Source organism: Musca autumnalis, unplaced genomic scaffold, assembly GCF_047663935.1.
Source record: "Musca autumnalis isolate F117 unplaced genomic scaffold, ASM4766393v1 scaffold_3, whole genome shotgun sequence".
Lineage (NCBI taxonomy): Eukaryota > Metazoa > Arthropoda > Insecta > Diptera > Muscidae > Musca > Musca autumnalis.
The window spans coordinates 227,503,841-227,523,260 of record NW_027411866.1 but is presented as its reverse complement, the minus strand read 5'-3'; the positions used below and the strand labels follow the sequence as shown (position 1 = coordinate 227,523,260).

Here is a 19,420-nt window from a genome sequence, read left to right as displayed (position 1 = left end):
TAATAGCTCTCTTCTGTTGCTGCACACGAAATCTTTCATCTCTTGTTCGGAGATGTCGGACAGAGGTAATTCGCTGCCTGCTATACACAATGAAAACGAACAATTTATTTTACTAATCAGTGCAGCGACGGCAAAGGAGGCAATGAATGAAACGTTTTGTGAAATGCAGCTGCTTTTATTATTTTATTAAATACATTTCACCAAAGCTCTGCTGTGTCTGAGTCAATCTGTCTAAAATGTTAAGTGGAATAAGAAACAGAGATTTGTTAAAACAACTGTTCTGTTCTTTTTCTACCTTTTTAAATATAGATTAGGTAAATAAACTACAGATAATGTGTTGGAAGATGAAGTATTTGCGGTAAGAGGGAATTGATATATTAGAAAGAGATGCTGGGACCGCAAAGAAGGAGAATAATTTAAGATGAAGAACAAATTCTTGATTCAATTTAAATTTTATAGAAACATATGCAATACCAAAAAAAATATTTTCCAGTACTAAGAACTATTTTAGGCTATAAACCATCCTCTGGAATTTTTAAACTTCAAACAAAAAGTAAAGCCAGCAGAATATAGGCAAAGAAGTTGTGATTTCGCTGTATAATCACAAACTTATTTTTTCTAACAATAGTTGAGCTGTATACAAAACAAGAGAAAAATCAGAATTACAAAAATCAAAGTTCGTAGATTCAATGAATACATTCATAAATTCTAATAATGAGTTCCAAGAGTCTAAGAATACGTTAACATATGCGAATAATAAATTTTTAGATTCTGTTCATGGACTCCAGGAATGTATTCATAGATTATAGGAATAAATCCATAGATTGTATGAAACAATTTGTAGACTGTAAGAATAAATTCATATATTGTAGAAAAAATTCATAGATTGTAGGAATAATTTCATAGATTCTAAAACTCAATTCATTAATTGTGAAAATCTAATAAATACAAAAACGCCAGAAACCCAGGGCAGGGAATCTCTAGTTCTTGAGAACAGTGATATAAGACAAATAAAAGAGTATGAAAACGACAATTCCCTGTAGCTAAAACAAGAGCACGTCAGGTGTAGAAGCCTTTGATCGGATTGGAGTTCCTTCGATTCGTATGAATAATACGATCGGTATAATTATTTACTCAGAACGGATTGATTGATTCCAAAGTTAAACGTAATTTCGTCAAACAGACAAGCAAAGAATTTGTTAATAGACTTAATGAATAAATTTAAGAGATTCAATGAATACTTTAGATTAATACCCTAGACAGACGGCAGCGTTAATTTGCATTAACTGCCTTAATTCAAATTAATTCGTGCATTATCCACATTCTTAATGCACAAAATCGAGCTGCATTTAAAAGGCATTTAGGTATTTCAATATGGCAATGCCGTAGAAGAGAGCCCATATTCATATAAAGGAGAGAGTATATTCATGCTCTGAGACACAAGGAAAACAAAAAATACATTGCAAACAACAACAAAACAGCAATCAGCTGTTTCGTAAATGCAGAAACTGTCGTCTGTCAGGCCAAAATTAAATACAGTTATTAATGCAAATTAACGCTGCCGTCTGTCTAGGGTATAAAACAATGAGTTCTTCGATTCTGAGAATTATTCATAGATTCCAGGAATGATTTCATAGGCAGTAGGAATAATTTCCTAGATTCTAAATATGAAACTATTTCAATTGAAAATGAATTTATATATTTTTTAAATGATTTATTAGATTCTGAGAATAAACACTTTGGTGAAACTTGTTCTCAAAAGCTAAAATTTATTTCATAGATTCCAGGAATGTATTCATAGACAGTAGGAATAAGTACTTAAATTCTAAATATGAATTTTTTTTAATGTGAAAATAAATTCATGGATTTTTCTAATGATTTATTAGATTCTGAAAATGGAGAATTTGGTTAAATGTGTTCCCAACAGCTTACAATGAGTTCTTAGGTTTATGAACTTTAGCTGAGTTCATAGATTCAAAGAATGGATTCATAAATTCTAAGATTGATTGACACGAAACCAAAAGCGTTTCCGCCAGCGACAAACCTATGCTGCTACCACACCAACATAAACTGAGAAATTAGTTCGAAGATTCTAATAGTGAATTCGTCGATTTTGAAACTTTTTATAGATTCCGTGAATATATTCACAGATTGTAGGAAAAAGTTCATGGATTCTAAAAAAAGTGTTCTCTTATTTTCGATTGTGTGAGTGGAGTATTCCCCCATTGGCTCAACTTCATTTATTATCCTCTATTACAGAGTAATGTTTTTCAAAACGAACTGACAGTGTTGCAAAATTTTACTGATCGCTACCAATATCATGATTTCATCCCGGCGAAGGGAATTATCAATTGGCTTCTCAGTTTTTGAAATGATGCCTTTTTTAGCGAAAAACCGAACTCTTTAAGTGTCTAGTATTCTCATATGAATGAGAATCACACTCACTTTTCGGCTTTTCCACTCACACAATCGAAAATGAGATTGAACTTCAACAATAAACAAAAGTGTTCTCTTATATTGAAAATTAATTGCTGGATTTTCATAAAGACTTATTAGATTCTCAGAACGAATAGAAGGCATCCTAAAGGGGTCTTCGATAGAAAGGTCTTCTAAAATAGTCTTCTATAGGTAGGAGGTATGCTAAAAAGGAGGCATTATATTTATGTAACCCACTAAATGTATCTTCTATAGAAACAAGGGTTACTAAATGATTATTTAGAGATAGAAGGTAAAGGACTTTTCTCTAAATAGGAGGTCTCCTGAATGATAGAAGGCCTCAAAGGATTCTCCTACAGTAGAAAGTACTCTATAGAATTCCCAAAGGAGTCTCCTGCAGATATGATGCCTGCTAAATGAGATTTTATAGAAAGAAGGGCTCAAAAAGGATTTTGCTATAAATAGAAAGGCTTCTGAAGAAAATGTCCCCATAGATATAAGGCCTCCTCCTAAAGGCGTTCTCTGTAGACAGGAAATCTGCTAAATGATTTTTCTGTGCTTAAAAGGTCGCCTAAAGAAGCCTTCTCTTGAGAGAAGAACTCCTAAATGAGTATCCTATAAACATAAGGCCTAACAAAGGATTCTTCTATAAATAAGAAGCCTACTTAATTAAACTTTTATGCTCTCCTAAACAAGGCTTATGAGATAAGAATCTTCCTAAAGGAATTTCCTATGGATATGAGGCCTCTAAGTGAAATCTTCAATAGCTAGAAAACGTTCGGAAGGAATCTTCGATGGAAAGAAATGATTTTTAAAGGAATCTCATGAAGAATTCTTTAAAGATAGAAGACCGTATAAAGAAGTTTTCTATTGATAGAAGTCCTAGTAAGTTAATCTCTTATAGAAAGAAGACCTCCTAAAAAATATAAGGCCTAATAAATGAGCAGTTTATAGGTACAATACCTTTCAAAGTAATTTAAGGAGTTCTTAAGGGGTGAGTACATAAGCTGCCTTGCCTGCTTACCTTGCTTGCTTCTGATAAAATAATAAAAAAGAAAAGGGCAACCCAGTTCGAAATATGCTCGGCCTTCTTTATTCTTTTATTTTTATTATGTCAGAAATGAAGCAGGAAAGCAAGGCACTCAGGCAAGGCACTCAGGCAAGGCAGCTTATGTACGCAGGCCTTTAGATTTTTGAAGTGAGTTCTTAGATTCTGTGAATTTATTACTTGGATTCCAATAACGATTTTTGCTGTTCTCAATATGAGTCGTTAGATTCTGGGAATCATTTGTACATTTTAGGAAAAAGTTCATAGAAATTCTAATGAGTTTGTAGAATCTACGTATGAGTGCATAGATTCTATGAATGTTTTCGTCTATTCGAAGAATAAATTCATATATACTAATACTATATATACTAAATATATATTCTTACTTTGTAAATTCTGGGAATATTTTCATAGATTATCTAATTAGTTTGCAGTATCTGAGAATGAATTCTTAGGTTCTCGCACTGTTTTCGTAAATTCGAGGGTTAAGTTTGTATATTCTAATAATGAGTTCATATTGGCGGTATCGATACAAAGTTAAGAAGGGGACTCTCATATCAATGAGTACACACTGATTCATATTACCCCAATGATATGGGATCTACTTTTTATCGCCGAGTCCGAACGCTTTGTCTTAAGACAGCACTTCGTAGAGAATTTTTTTAATGGAGGAAATACTCGTACACGAAAAATTCTCTATGAGGGCTGGAGTTCTACGTCAAATTAAAACCTCAGTCCCTCCCAGGTACTGGAAGTTTTTGTCTACAAAACTTCAGTTATTCACAGTCAATCACGAGGACTAGGAATTTTTCGTTTGTCTCCCCTTCAAGGGAGGAACTGAAGTTTTTTTGTTCCATAACAAAATTTCTTCCCACATAGGGATTGCCGATTTGTTTCGTCTAGAAAAAATATGTCAGTCCCTTACAAGGACTGGTATTTTTTCTAAAAACTGTCTGTTACTCAGGCGAACTGGGATAATTTTAAATTTCAATCCCTCATAGGAACTTGGACATTTTCATATAAAAAAATTTAAGTCCATCAAAGGGACTGGGGTTTGTTTTTCGTCTAGAAAAAAATTCAGTTCCTCACTGGTGGAACCGAATTTTTCGTCTAGAAAAATATTTCAGTCCCTCAACAGGGTCTAGGATATTTTCGCATAATTCCCTCACTCGGAGGACTCGGATTTTTTCACCTAGAAAAAATTGCAATCCCTCACAGGGATTGGCGTTTTTTTCGTCTAAAAAAATAATTCCCTGCGGTTTTTTTCGCATAGAAAAAATTTTAGTCCCTCACAGGAACTGTAGGTTTTTTTCGTATAGAAAAAATTCATTCCTTCACAGGCACTGGGTTTTTCGTATCGAACAAATTGCAGTCTCTCACAGGGTTTTTTTCGTATCGACAAAATGTCAGTCCCCCACAGGGAATATGGTTTTTACGTATCGAAAAAATTTCAGTGCCTCACAGGGACTGCGGTTATTTATAGAAAAAATGTTAGTCCCTCACAGGGACTTCGGTTTTTTCGTATCGAAAAAAATTTTAATCCCCCCACAGGGACTGCGGTTTTTCCGCATAGAAAAAATGTCAGTCCCTTCACAGGGACCCCGGTTTTTTCGTATAGAAAAAATGTCAGTCTCCTCACAGGGCCTCCGGTTTTTTCGTATCGAACAAATTTTAGTCCCTCACAAGGACTGCGGCTTTTTCGTATAGAAAAAATTTCAGTCCCTCACAGGGACTGCGGTTTTTTCGTATAGAAAAAATTTCAGTCCCTCACAGGGACTGCGGTTTTTTCGTATAGAAAAAATTTCAGTCCCTCACAGGGACTGTGGTTTTTTCGTATAGAAAAAATGTCCGTCCCTCACAGGGACTGCGGTTTTTTCTTATAGAAAAAATTTCAGTCCCTCACAGGGGCTGCGGTTTTTTCGTATAGAATAAAATCCAGTTTCCTCAGTGAATCTTTTGTTCTTCCTTTTTCCTACAAATTAAAAAAGATCCCAAAACTTTCTAGACACCTTAATTATGGTCACAAATATTGCCCCCGCTGCTTCTACTCCATGTGCTACCAAGAAATGTGCGTGACTTTACACCATTTGCTAATGTGTGCAATAAAATCTAAAGAAAATTACAGCGGAAGCAGTGGCAACAACAAACAAGTTACACAAATTACAAAACCGACTCAGAATGTCTACCAAGAAATTAATTCTTAGCAATGTGAAGAGAGGAATAAACCTCCCTCCAACACTCTTCCTTATCCTAGGAAAACAAACCACAACACTTTCACATTGTTCTTTGATGAGAATGGGCGAGAATTTATTATTTCTTTACAAATCTCGTTTGTTGGAGAAACATGCAAACAATTGCATCATGCAGTGACGTTATGACAACACAAACACACACACACACATATACTGACTGTTATCCTGTTTACCCACAAGTGTCTTTTATGTTCCTGCTGTTAAGCTTTGACCACATTTTACTCACACCAAAGAAGACTGGGGGGATCTGCAGCAAAAATTGCTGTCTGATGAATGAATGAACACAATTGAGTTTATTATAGGCAACAAATATGTGAGGGGGTAGGGGGAAGAATTTGCTGCATTTGCACTCTTTTTGGGCAAAAAAATGAACAATGGGAAGAGGAAAGTAAAGAAGAGGAGGAAGGAGATGGAAAGGAATGCATGACACCATTGTTGTTTATTTCTTTTTAATCATTCTATTTTTTTTTTATTCTTCTTTTCTTTGAGATTGACAAAGTTGACGTGTTGTTGTGAAAAGAATTGGAACTGGCGAATGCGGGGTAGATTGCAGGGTAGCTTTGCCACTTGATTTGTTTTAACACCCCAATTAAAACTGCATAAGTCTGGCGAATATTCGTGCCTGCCAGCTGCTCAAATAGTCGACGATTGTGAAGCCTTTACTCAAGTGTGGAAATGAAATCAAGTGTTTCTTTGGTTTATACTTCGTTTTTTTTTTTCTTCTTTAAATTAACTGTCATACCAGTCAGATGATGACTTGCTGTCTGTCTGTCTTTTGACTGTTGCACCACTTACCACCACTCTTGCTTCATCAGCTTTAAGAACATGAAAGAGGGTAACATTTCTTTTTTAAATTAAATGTTCAAATTCAAAGTTTCATTTCCGCCAAAGGAAATTATTTGAAATGACATATTTGACGTATGAATTATTGGTGTTGAAGTGATTTTAATCACCATTCATACGCACCAAATGACTTTTCTATTAGGGGTCGATCATCGATAACAATTATCGTTGAGTAGCGTTGCCAGTTGTCAAAATTGATCCACGTATGGCAACTCTCAACTGAAGTTGCGAATCTCAGTTGACGAAGCGGCTATTTTTCAGCAACCACCAATTTTCAGTTGCAGTGAACATTTTCGAAGAAACAAGATGTAAAATAGAAGGAAAAATAAACATTTTGTTAACAATTATTGATTCTTTGCATCATTAATTAATTTTGTGTATCAATATGGTGAAAATAACGACAAAGCAGCAGTTCGAAATATTAATTGATAAACTGAGTGAAAATCCAAACTTAGCCTGAGGAGTTCGGGAGTTTTGGTGAAACCAAAGCCACAGCGGATGAAGCGTGGAGGTCCATTTCGGACAGTTTAAACAGCCATGAACCTCCAACACGAACACTTGAAGAGTGGCAGAGTCTGGATTCACTTTAAAGCAAAGTTGAAAAAGAAAATGCCTCAAAATAAAATAAACTTCAACGACACTGGTGGTGGTCCATCACAATAAGTAAATTTATCAATACTCTCGACAATGTAGATTGAGCTATGCAATTGTTGAAATCATTGCCATGGGACTTTTGGAAACTTCCGTCCTCCAAGAATCGCAACGCCGCGCACACTTTTAAAAGTGGGGATATTCCTACTGTAACTTTCTTTGAAGTCATCCTTTAACGTTTCCACAACGTAAACTACGGCATCCTTTGGCAATCCAAAATACGCCTTAAACCTGAAATAATTTACTGATTATACAGATCTTTCCACATGATCATCAGCTTACAGTGCAGATGGCAATTCCAATGGATTCGACTTGTCCCTCAAATTTCTTCTAATAGATGCAATGTCCTTTACATTTTCTTCATCATCAAAAAATAATTCCACCGAACTTATCATTTTTTGGGACAGCAAATAAAACTTGACGATCCGAAGATTCAATGGGCAGGTTATATTCCAATCTTGGGTTGTTTTCCAAATTTGCTCGAAAACCCAGCCAAAATATTAAAATATTGTCCAGAGTACACAAAAGTGTTATCCAAAGCGCAAATATTTTTAAAATGTTTTTTTTTTTTTGGCGAATAGAGGTCACAAGTTTGAAAAAACACTGATCGATAACATGTTTATCGACCACCCAGTTGAGTTGACATTAATGGTACAACATTTCGTCTCAGTCGCGCAGACAACTGACAACGCAACTCAAGTTTAGTGGCAATACAAGATAGACCCATTAATATCACTTACTCGACACCTGGTACCATTTGTAAGAAATAATTTTTTTTAAATCCACGAGTGTGGAAAAACATTTTTTAAAATCCACGACTTAAAAAAAAGAGTTTTGAAGTATTTCTTACAAATGGTCGTGAGTTTAAAATAAAATAAAAACAAGTAAAAAAGTATCAGTCGCCTTTGCCGACAGAGATATACCCTCAGTCTGTATATATTGAACCATTTTTTCCCAAAAAATTTATGTTTTAAAAATTTTGGAAATTTGAACCGACAAAAAATTTCATTAGGATTGGGATCAAAAGTTTTGCGGAGCAGATACTAAAAGGAATGGATCTACATTGACCATTATGGAAGTGGATCTCCAGCCACTACATATGGTGTCATAGGGGGTTTTTACACCCTTCGGGATGTTTGCTCAAGAAGTATGGACTTGCCCCTGAAAAAACGTTTACTGTCGTAATTGAGGCAGCGAATGCATGTTACTTCAACAAAATCAAACTGATTCGATAGCAGGTTTTAAAGTGAACTTATCCGAAATTTTGTGTGGGAGGCACCGGATGGAGTGGACAAATATAGTCCATATTTGAACCTGATCTATATGTAGTAGATATATTAGGATGTGTAAAGTATGGACCAAATCGGCCACTCCCTTCAATAGTTACCGTATGAACAAATTTTCCGCACAATTTTTGAACTTTCGTGGTGGAGGTACCTGAAAGAGTGGACCGATATGGCTTATCTTCAAACTTAAACTTTGTTTGGACAAAATATTACCAGATCGATTCGATAGATGGCCCTAAACTGAACTTTTCCGAAATTTTGTGTGGGTGGTACCCGAAGGAGTGGGTCGATTGAGTCTATATTGAAACATTATCTAAGTCTGGTACACATTTTACGATGGGCAAAGTATGAACGAAATCGGTTACTCCCTTCCAGAGTTATCGTGCGCACAAATTTTCCGAACATTTTCGAACTTTTGTGTGTGAGGTACCGGAAGGAGTGGACCCATATAGCCCATTTTCGAACGTAAACTAAGTTTGGGCAAAATATTACGAAAGCCGAAATTTGAACCGAATCGGTTCATCCGTTCGAGAGTTATCGTGCGCTCCAACCAGACAGACAGACGGACGGACATTGCTCAATCGACCCCAAATTGTCTGAAACACATTTCATCCAAACATACTTTCTAAAACCATTATTTCGATGAGGCACATTTTGCCCGTATGAAAGTGTATATACCCTCGTTAGCATAAATGCTGAGGGTATAATAAGAAGTGTTTTGAAAATTAACCAAATTCCCATCTCACCAGTTCTAAATAATGGTCGCGAATTTTTAAAAAAATCCCAGCAAAAATTCCATTATTTAGTAAGAATTTTTTGCTGGGATATTTTTCAAAGTCGATTAATATTAAAAGATTTTTTTTTCAAAGTCGTGGATTTTTAAAAAAAAATATTTTTTAGGGTAGTTTTATTAAAAAAAAAAAAATTCAAAGTCGTGGATTATTAAAAAATATTTTTTTCAAAATCATGGATTTTTAAAGAATATTTTTTTTAATTGAAGATTTTTAAAAAATATTTTTTTATGTCGCAGAGTTTACAAACATTTTTTTCAAAGTCGTGGATTTTTAAAAAATATTTTTTTTCAAAATAATGGATTTTAATTTTTTTTAAATCGTGAATTTTTGAAAAAATATTTTTTAAGTTCGCAGATTTTTTAAAAATATTTTATTAAAGTCGCGGATTTTTAAAAATATTTTTTTCAAAATCGTGGATTTTTTAAACCAATATTTTTTTCACAGTCGTGGATTTTTAAAAAATGTTTTTTTCAAAATCGTGGATTTTTAAACGAATATTTTTCGCGTATTTTTAAAAAATATTTTTTTTCAAAATCCATGATTTTCATTTTTTTTTTAAATCTTGGATTTTTAAGAAAATTTTTTTTATTATTAAAAAATTTTTTTTCAAAGACGTAGATTATTAAAAAATATTTTTTTAAAAATCATGGAGTTTTAAAGAACATTTTTTTAAATCGTAGATTTTTAAAAAATATTATTTTTATGTCATGGAGTTTAAAACTATTTTTTGAAAGTCGTGGATTTTTAAAAAATATTTTTTCAAAATCATGGATTTTTTATTTTTTAAATCGTGAATTTTTTCAAAAATATTTTTTAAAGTCGCGGATTTTTAAAAATATTTTTTCAAGCCGTGGATTTTTAATAAATTTTGTTTGAAAGTCGCGGATTAAAAAAAATATTTTTTCAAAATCGCGGATTTTTAAACAAATATTTTTCAAAATCGCGGACTTTTAAACAAATATTGTTCAAAGTCGTGTATTTTTAAAAAATACTTTTTTCAAAATCCATGATTTTTATTATTTTTTTAAATCGTGGATTTAAAAAAGGTTTTTTTAATGTTGCGCATTTTTAAAAATATTTTTTAAAGTCGTGGATTTTTAAAATTTTTTTTTTCAAAATCGCGGATTTTTAAACAAATATTTTTCAAAATCGCGGACTTTTAAACAAATATTTTTCAAAGTCGTGGATTATTAAAAAATATTTTTTCAAAGACGTGGATTATTAAAAAATATGTTATGTCATATGTTTTTGTGTTGTTTTTATTATTTTTATGTCATAGAGTTTAAAAATATTTGTTCAAAGTCGTAGATTTTTAAAAAATATTTTTTGAAAGTCGTGGATTTTTAAAAAAAATATTTTTTGAAAGTCGGGGATTTTTTAAAAATATTTTTTAAAATTATGGATTTTTATTTTTTTATTTATTTATTTATTATTTTTTAAATCGGGAATTTTTCGAAAAAAAATTTTTAAGGTTTGGGATTTTTAAAAAATATTTTATTAAAGTCGCGGATTTTTAAAAATATTTTTTCAAGCCGTGGATTTTTAATAAATTTTGTTTGAAAGTCGTGGATTTAAAAAAATATATTTTTATGAATTCGTGGATTTTTACAAAATATTTTTTTCAAAATCATGGATTTTTAAAAACATTTCTTTCAAAATCATGGATTTTTAAAAAATATTTTTTTTCAAAATCATGGATTTTTAATGTCGTGGATTTTTTAAAGTAGCGGATTTTTAAAAATAATTTTCGAAATCATGGATTTTAAAAAAATATTTTTTCAGAGTCGTTGATTTTTAATAAATATTGTTTGAAAGTAGTGGATTTTTAAAAATAATTTTTCAAAATCGTGCATTTTTAAAACATAACAAAATCAAAGTCACGGATTTTTAAAAATTATTCTTCAAAATCGTGGATTTTAAAAAAAAAAATATTTTTCTGTTTTAAATCGTGGATTTTTAAAAAATATTTTTTTTTTGTTTTAAATCGTGGATTTTTAAAAATATATTTTTTTGTTTTAAATCTTGGATTTTTAAAAAATATTTATTTAAAGTTGCGGATTTTTTAGAAATATTTTTTTTAAAGTCATGGATTTTTAAAAAATATTTTTACAAAGTCGTGGATTTTTAAAAATACTATTTCAAAACCGTGGATTTTCAAAAAATATTTTTTCAAAGGTATGGATTTTTATAAAATATTTTTTTTCAAAGTCGTGGATTTTTATAAAATATTTTTCAAAGTCGTGGATTTTTATAAAGTATTTTTTCAAAGTCGCGGATTTTTATAAAATATTTTCTTTAAATACGTGTATTTCTAAAAAAATGATTGTTCGATTTTTTCAAAGTCGTTGATTTTTAAAAAATATTTTTCAAAGTCGTGGATTTTTAAAAAATATTTTTCAAAGTCGTGGATTTTTAAAAAATATTTTTCAAAGTCGTGGATTTTTAAAAAATATTTTTCAAAGTCGTGGATTTTAAAAAAATATTTTTGCAAAGTCTTGGATTTTAAACAAATAATTTTGGTCGTGGGTTTTTAAAAATATTTTATCACAGTCGTGGATTTTTATCATCATCATCAGCTTTTATAAAATGAAAGAGGGTAACATTTCTTTTTTTTAATTAAATTAAATATTCAAATTAAATATAGAAATTAATTTCCCCAAGGGAAATTTTTTTGCAATGACATATTCGACGTATGAGTTATTAGAGTTGAAGTGATTTTAATCACCACTCATACGCACCAAATGCCTTTTCTATTAATATCACTTATGCGACACCCGGTACCACTTGTAATAAAATGTTTCAAAACCAGGAAAACATTAGAAATTTAAAACAAAAAATCGTATCACTTCATAAGCAACAGGAGCATCTAATGGAACTTAAACTTCTTAGCTCCAAAGGCCCCCCAATATTTCAGAATAATTTTTATCAAAAACTAAAATGAAAACTAAAATTGATAAAAAAATACCCAGAAGTCCAGTTAAACTCTTCGGAATTCTCGGGAAAATAAAAGTCAAAACTGCATACAAACGCAGACCGAGGTGTATATCCTCAAAATGACTTACCTTTGGGGACATACCCCCCTCAAAATTAATTTTCCCAAAAATAGACCTTCCCGGGTGATTACATATGGGTCTTACCTAAAATAAAGGGAGGAGATTAAGAGAAATAGAGAGAGACACATTAATATTTGTATAAAAAATAATGAAAAAAGCAGGTCAGCAGTATTGTTGGTGCTTGGAGACGACATGAAAGAAAAAACAAGACAAGATAACAAAATTCAAAACTACAACGAAGATAAAATAATAATATTTTAGAGAAAAATCATTAAAAAGGCTATTTAATAAAACATTCAAAGTTCAGTTTTTAAAATATTCAGATTCGAATAAGCCAAAAGTCTTTCTAGTCTTTTAAAATCTGAACTCTTAAAATATTCTTATTCCCGTTTCCGCTTTAGTGGAAACTCGGATAAATGAAACAATTTCCCATTGCAACTAAAGGAAATATCTCCTCCTTTTCTTTAATACAAAACCCCAACGTCCCAACAAAAAACAACGTCCCCAAAAATTCCACTTTTATTTTGTTACATGAGTTTCAGGAAGAAAGTTTTTTTATCGAAATTGAATCAAAGAGAACTCAAAAAACAACAACGACGCTACCCAGCGGTCCAACAACGATGGGAAAACGAGTGAATGAAATGCAAATAAACGAAATGCCACTTAAAATCTTGTTTGCATGTCAGTGCCCCCTTACGGTTTGTTCGAATGTTGTCCGACTGTCTGTTATTCTGACTTTCCAAATAGTGGAAGGTAGGAACTTGTACATAGGTATGCAACAGAATGAATGTTGTTACATCGTCGTTGTTGTAATGGCACATTTCTGTTTGGAACATTTGATTAAATAAAATATTTATATCGGTAACAGAAGAAGTCAGGAATGAATAAAAAAAGTTTGGAGGAAAAAAAAAATAAATCAAAAATATACGGTTGAAGGTATTACTTATGGATTAAGTTGAACTCAATTTAAATTTAAATTACATTGTTTCAAACGGAGTGATATTTACTATTTTTAATATTTTTTCATATATGTATATTATTTTTATTTGTTAGTTTTTTTTTTTAATTTATTAGTTGTTTTTATGTTGAATGTTTTATATTTATTGTTTTTAATATTCATTACTTATTATTATTTATTTTTTATAATTCATTTTGTAATTATTTATTTTGTTATTAGTTATTTTACTATATATAGTACATATTATATATTACATATTGTGTAATAAATATATTATTATTTATTCATTTATTTTATTATTTTTTATTATTCTAATTATATTAACTACTTAACAACTGTACTGTAAATTATATTTTATTTTTTATTATTTTTTACTATTTTTTTATTATTATTTGTTTTTAGATTCACTTTGGCAGTTTTGTTGAGATGTATGTTTTACTTACTATTTGTTGTAGTCAAGCTAAATCTCATATTTGTTGTTTTCAAATTTAAAAAACAACACGTTTAAAGTGGGGTGTAGTTAAAATTGATTACTTTTGGGGATGGCAGAGAATACTAGTTTCGTCCAACGCCACTTGGACTCATCAGTTCTCTTAGTTCTTTGTGTTGAAACGAATTCATCAGTCACACTTATTCTTGAGCTCGAGTCGTCATAAAATTGGGGAAGGGTTCTTTGTTTCAACACAAAGAACTAAGAGAATTGATGAGTCCAAGTGGCGTTGGACGAAACTAGTATTCTCTGCCATCCCCAAAAGTAATCAATTTTAACTACACCCCACTTTAAACGTGTTGTTTTTTACATTTGAAAACAACAAATATGAGATTAAGCTTGACTACAACAAATAGTAAATTATTTGTTTTATTTATTATGTTTTAAAACTTTTTTTTTATTTTTTTATTTTATACTATTTTTTACTACTTTTTTATTGTTTTTTATTTTTTATTGTATTACTATTTTTTATTTTTTATTACTTTTATTTTTTATTATTTTTTATTTTTTAATATTTTTTTTATTATTTTTTATTTTGTAATATTTTTATTTTTAATTATTTTTATATAATTTATATAAGCCCTATGTTCTTAACGCGAACTATTTTATTTTGATATATACATATATAGAAAATGTGTACACATTTTCAATATTGATGAATTAAATAAAGGAAAAAAATAATTTTTATTTACTTTTTTTGTTATTTTCTAAAAAAAATATATAAAAAAGTAAAAATACTAAACAAATAATAGTATTTTTACTTTTTTTATTTTTGATTGTTTGTTTTAATTTTTTTTTTTGTATTAGTATTTTTTATTTTTTTATTATAATAGTATTTTTTTATTTTTTATTTTTATTATATTTAATTTTTTTTTTTATTTTTTATAGCTTTTTTTATTTTATTATTGTTTTTTTATTTTTATTATTATTTTTCTTTATTTTTGATATACAGTAGTGGATTTTTAAAAAATATTTTTTGAAAGTCGTGGATTTTTAAAAAATATTTTTTGAAAGTCGTAGATTTTTAAAAAAAAATATTTTTTGAAAGTCGTGGATTTTTAAAAAAATATTTTTTGAAAGTCGTGGATTTTCAAAAAATATTTTTCATAATCGGGAATTTTAAAAAAAAAAAATTTGAAAGTAGTGGATTTTTAAAAAATATTTTTTGAAAGTCGTGGATTTTTAAAAAATATTTTTTGAAAGTCGTGGTTTTTTAAAAAACATTTTTTGAAAGTCGTGGTTTTTTTAAAAAAAAAATTGAAAGTCGTGGATTTTTAAAAAATATTTTTTGAAAGTCGTGGATTTTTAAAAAATATTTTTGAAAGTCGTGGATTTTTAAAAAAATATTTTTTGAAAGTCGTGGATTTTTAAAAAAAGTATTTTTAAAGTCGCCGATTTTTAAAAAAAGTATTTTTAAAGTCGCCGATTTTTAAAAAATATATTTTTAATGTAGCGGATTTTTAAAAAAAATTATTTTTTTAAAGTCATGGATTTTTAAAAAATATTTTTTAAAATCGAGGATTTTTAAAAAAAAATATTTTTTGAAAGTCGTGCATTTTTAAAAAATATTTTTTGAAAGTCGGGGATTTAAAAAAAAAAAAAATTTGAAAGTCGTGGATTTTTAAAAAAATATTTTTTGAAAGTCGTGGATTTTCAAAAAATATTTTTCATAATCGGGGATTTTTAAAAAATATTTTTTGAAAGTCGTGGATTTTTAAAAAATATTTTTTGAAAGTCGTGGATTTTTAAAAAATATTTTTTGAAAGTCGTGGATTTTTAAAAAATATTTTTTGAAAGTCGTGGATTTTTAAAAAATATTTTTTGAAAGTCGTGGATTTTTAAAAAATATTTTTGAAAGTCGTGGATTTTTAAAAAATATTTTTTGAAAGTCGTGAATTTTTAAAAAATATTTTTTGAAAGTCGTGAATTTTTAAAAAATATTTTTTGAAAGTCGTGGATTTTTAAAAAATATTTTTTAAATCGTGGATTTTTAAAAAAAGTATTTTTAAAGTCGCCGATTTTTAAAAAAATATATTTTTAATGTAGCGGATTTTTAAAAAAATTATTTTTTTTTAAATCATGGATTTTTAAAAAATATTTTTTAAAATCGAGGATTGTGTTTTATATTTTATGATTTTATTTTTATTTTTTATTTTTAATTTTTGTAGTATTTTTTATTATTACTTTATTTTTTAAGATTTATTATTACTCTTTCAAAGATTTTGAATTTTTTTCAAAACAGTGAATTTTTAAAAAATAACTTTTTTAAAGTCTTGAATTTAAAAAAAAAAATATTTTCAAAGTAGTGGATTTCTTAATTTTTTTTCAAAGTCGCTTATTTTTAAAAACTATTTAAAAAAAATACTTTTTTCAAAATCGTGGATTATTAAAAATATTTTTTTCAAAGTCCTTTATTTTCAACAAATACTTTTTAGAAAATCCAGGATTTTTAAAAATCGTGGATTTGTAAATAATACTTTTTTCAAAATCGTTTATTTTTAAAAACTATTTTTTAAAGCCGTGGTTATTTTAACAAAATACTATTTTTTAAATCGTGGATTTTTAAAAAAATATTTTTTCAACGTCGTGTATTTTTAAAAAATACATTTTTCAAAATCTTGGATTTTTAAAAAAGATTTTTCAAAGTCGTGGATTTTTAAAAAAATATTTTTTCAACGTCGTGTATTTTAGAATACAAATTCTTTGAAAAAATATTTTTAAAATTTAAATTCCTTGAACCAATATTTTTTTAAATTCCACGACCCTAAAAAAATATTTTTTTTAAAATTCCACGCCCCTGAACAAATATATTTTTTAAAAATCCACGACTTTGAAAAATATTTTTTTTAAAAATCCAAGATTTTGAAAAATACAAATTCTTTAAAAAAATATTTTTAAATTTTAAATTCCATGAAAAAATATTTTTTAAAATTCCACGCCGCTGAACAAATATATTTTTTTAAAAATCCACGACTTTGAAAAATATTTTTTTAAAATTCCACGCCGCTGAACAAATATATTTTTTAATTTTAAAAAAATATTTTTTCAAGGAATTTGAATTTTAAAAATATTTTTTCAAAGAATTTGTATTCTTTCTATTCTATTTTTTTTTTAAAGCCGTGCTAATTTTGGCAAAATACTATTTTCAAAATCGTGGATTTTTAAAAAAAATATTTTTTCAACGTCGTGTATTTTAGAATACAAATTCTTTGAAAAAATATTTTTAAAATTTAAATTCCTTGAAAAAATATTTTTTTTTAAAATTCCACGACCCTAAAAAAATATTTTTTTTAAAATTCCACGCCCCTGAACAAATATATTTTTTAAAAATCCACGACTTTGAAAAATATTTTTTTAAAAATCCAAGATTTTGAAAAATGTATTCTTCAAAGTCGTGGATTTTTAAAAAATATTTGTTATTTTTTTAGGTTCGTGGAATTTAAAAAAAAGTATTTTTTCAAGGAATTTAAATTTTAAAAATATTTTTTCAAAGAATTTGTATTCTAAAAATATTTTTTCAAAAAATTTGAATTATTAAACAATATGGTAGTTTTAAAAAAATGGCATAGAAGTGGAATTTTAAACATATATTTTTAAGAAACGAGTACATGTGGTTTTTACAGGTGGTTTAAAAACACATTTTTCAATGAGAGAAAAAAATTGAAATACTCGGATTTTTAAAGAATATTTGTTCAAACATCCTGAATATTTTGTTCTACGACCTGATTGATTGATTTGTAAAGAATACATTAGTCTATTCAACAAATTACTGCTTGTCTAACAAATTTCACACGACTAACGCGCTATCATCATCTGATGTTGATTCAATTATTTCAATTTTTTTTACAAACTAAAAAGTCATGTATCCCAATGAGACCCTCAACTTACAGACAGACCTCCCTCATAACGAGGCACATGAGAAAAAAAGTGTCGTTCTGTGATTGAAATCTTCTCCACCACCATAGTTGTTATTGTTGTGCCCAACAAATGTTCATGTTGAACAAAAAAAACATTTTTTTATTTAATTTAATTGCATTAAATTGTACAACAAATGGAGAAGAATTTTGCTCCATTCTTTTTCGTTTTTCGTTTCGTATTGTGTAATGATAAAGTAGTTATTCTCTATTTTTCGAGTGTAATAAGGATAAATGAATGAATGAACGAACGAAAGAATAATCTGGCTGCCAGCATGTGTTGTTGTTGTTTGTATTGGTGGGGCTAAGAACATAAGAATGTGCAACACAACTTGTATGAAATTGTAAAATAAGTTGGAACATTAACATTTGTAGAAAATAAGCAATTTAAAGTTATTGGAGCGAAAATAATTAGTTTTTAACACAACTCTTCCGCTACTACAGCATAGCTGTCCATGGTCCATACATAGTTTTGCCAGTTGAATTAAAGAAGAAATACAATTTATTTCTGAATGAAATTGAAAGGAGTGAACTTTTATTTGTAAAATTAATTACATATATTTTCGTATTACAGTGTGTCGGGGTAGTAAGAAACATAAAGAAAATAATAAAGTCCCGATGGAGTAACTAAAACACACACGTAGACATCTTAAAGATCAACTGACCCATAGGTTCCTTCGATTCAATATTTTTCCTTTACGGCATCTACAGTTAAATATTTTCCAATTTGAAAACCCCCCTTCACCATTCTTGATTGAAAATATTACAAATTTGCAATTGCATTTCTGTACCCCCTCCTCCTTCGAATGATTGCTACAAATGCAAGCTATCGCATTTGTTCTTTGAGGATTAAAGAAGACCAACACAGCAGACATCCTCCTCTCTAATAGCGCAATAATATTATCGACAAGTGGATGCAATTCTCTCATTAACAATTCAGGTCAATAGTCTACCGCCAACAACAACAAGAACAAGAAAATTGAGATTAAGCACAACAGCAAAACAACATAAAAATTATCTTTCTCTCATGCAGAATAATTTCATACATAATTTATGATGATATTAAATGGCAAAATGACTTCCGCATGGAAGTTGAGGAAGTACAGACAATGAAAAGGAGACAAGAAGAGATGATGTGGGCGAAGAGCAAAAAACGAAAGAGTTTTCTCATTACACACATTATCATTTATGCTGCTGAACGTAAAAAAAAGCAAACAACAAAGAAGATATCCCCAACAACACAAGCATGAGTCCACCCGCCCACACACTGCAAGCAATGTAGAGGTGGAAATGATTTTTTAGGTAAGGATATTATTCCGCAGACTACAAAAAGTGGAATTTTTCCATTTTTTTTTTAATTTTTCAAATGCGATTTTTTTAAATATTAAAAAAATATTTTCTAAAAGTTAAATATTTTTTGCATTTCAATATAATAAAAAATATATTTCTATATTTGAATAATTTAAAAAAAAAACTTAATTTTTTTGTAATAAACGTGGATTTTTTTAAAAAAAATTTCTAATATTTCAATATTTTCCAACATATATGTTTTTTATGCTTCAATACTTTTTTAAAAAATATTTTCCAATATTTAATTTAAAACAAGTAAGAACAGACTATAGTCGGACGGGGCCGACCATGTGATACCCTATACCACTAAACGCGTCTTCTTGGGATAAAGTTATAAGATGTGCA

The 19,420-nt window shown here is 28.8% G+C and overlaps 1 protein-coding gene across 26 annotated transcripts in view; it reads right to left on the bottom strand.

The window, feature by feature from the left end:
- Adar (Adenosine deaminase acting on RNA) overlaps positions 1–19,420 on the bottom strand; it is a 431,247-nt gene that overhangs the window by 329,606 nt on the left and 82,221 nt on the right. For 8 of the 26 annotated variants that reach the window (XM_073977119.1, XM_073977103.1, XM_073977116.1 and 5 more), the window contains one exon: positions 12,373–12,447. The exons of the other annotated variants lie outside the window; for them this stretch is intronic. In XM_073977119.1, coding sequence (XP_073833220.1) covers positions 12,373–12,447 — 75 coding nt within the window. The remainder of the gene's footprint in view (positions 1–12,372; positions 12,448–19,420) is intronic. 26 annotated transcript variants of the gene reach the window in all.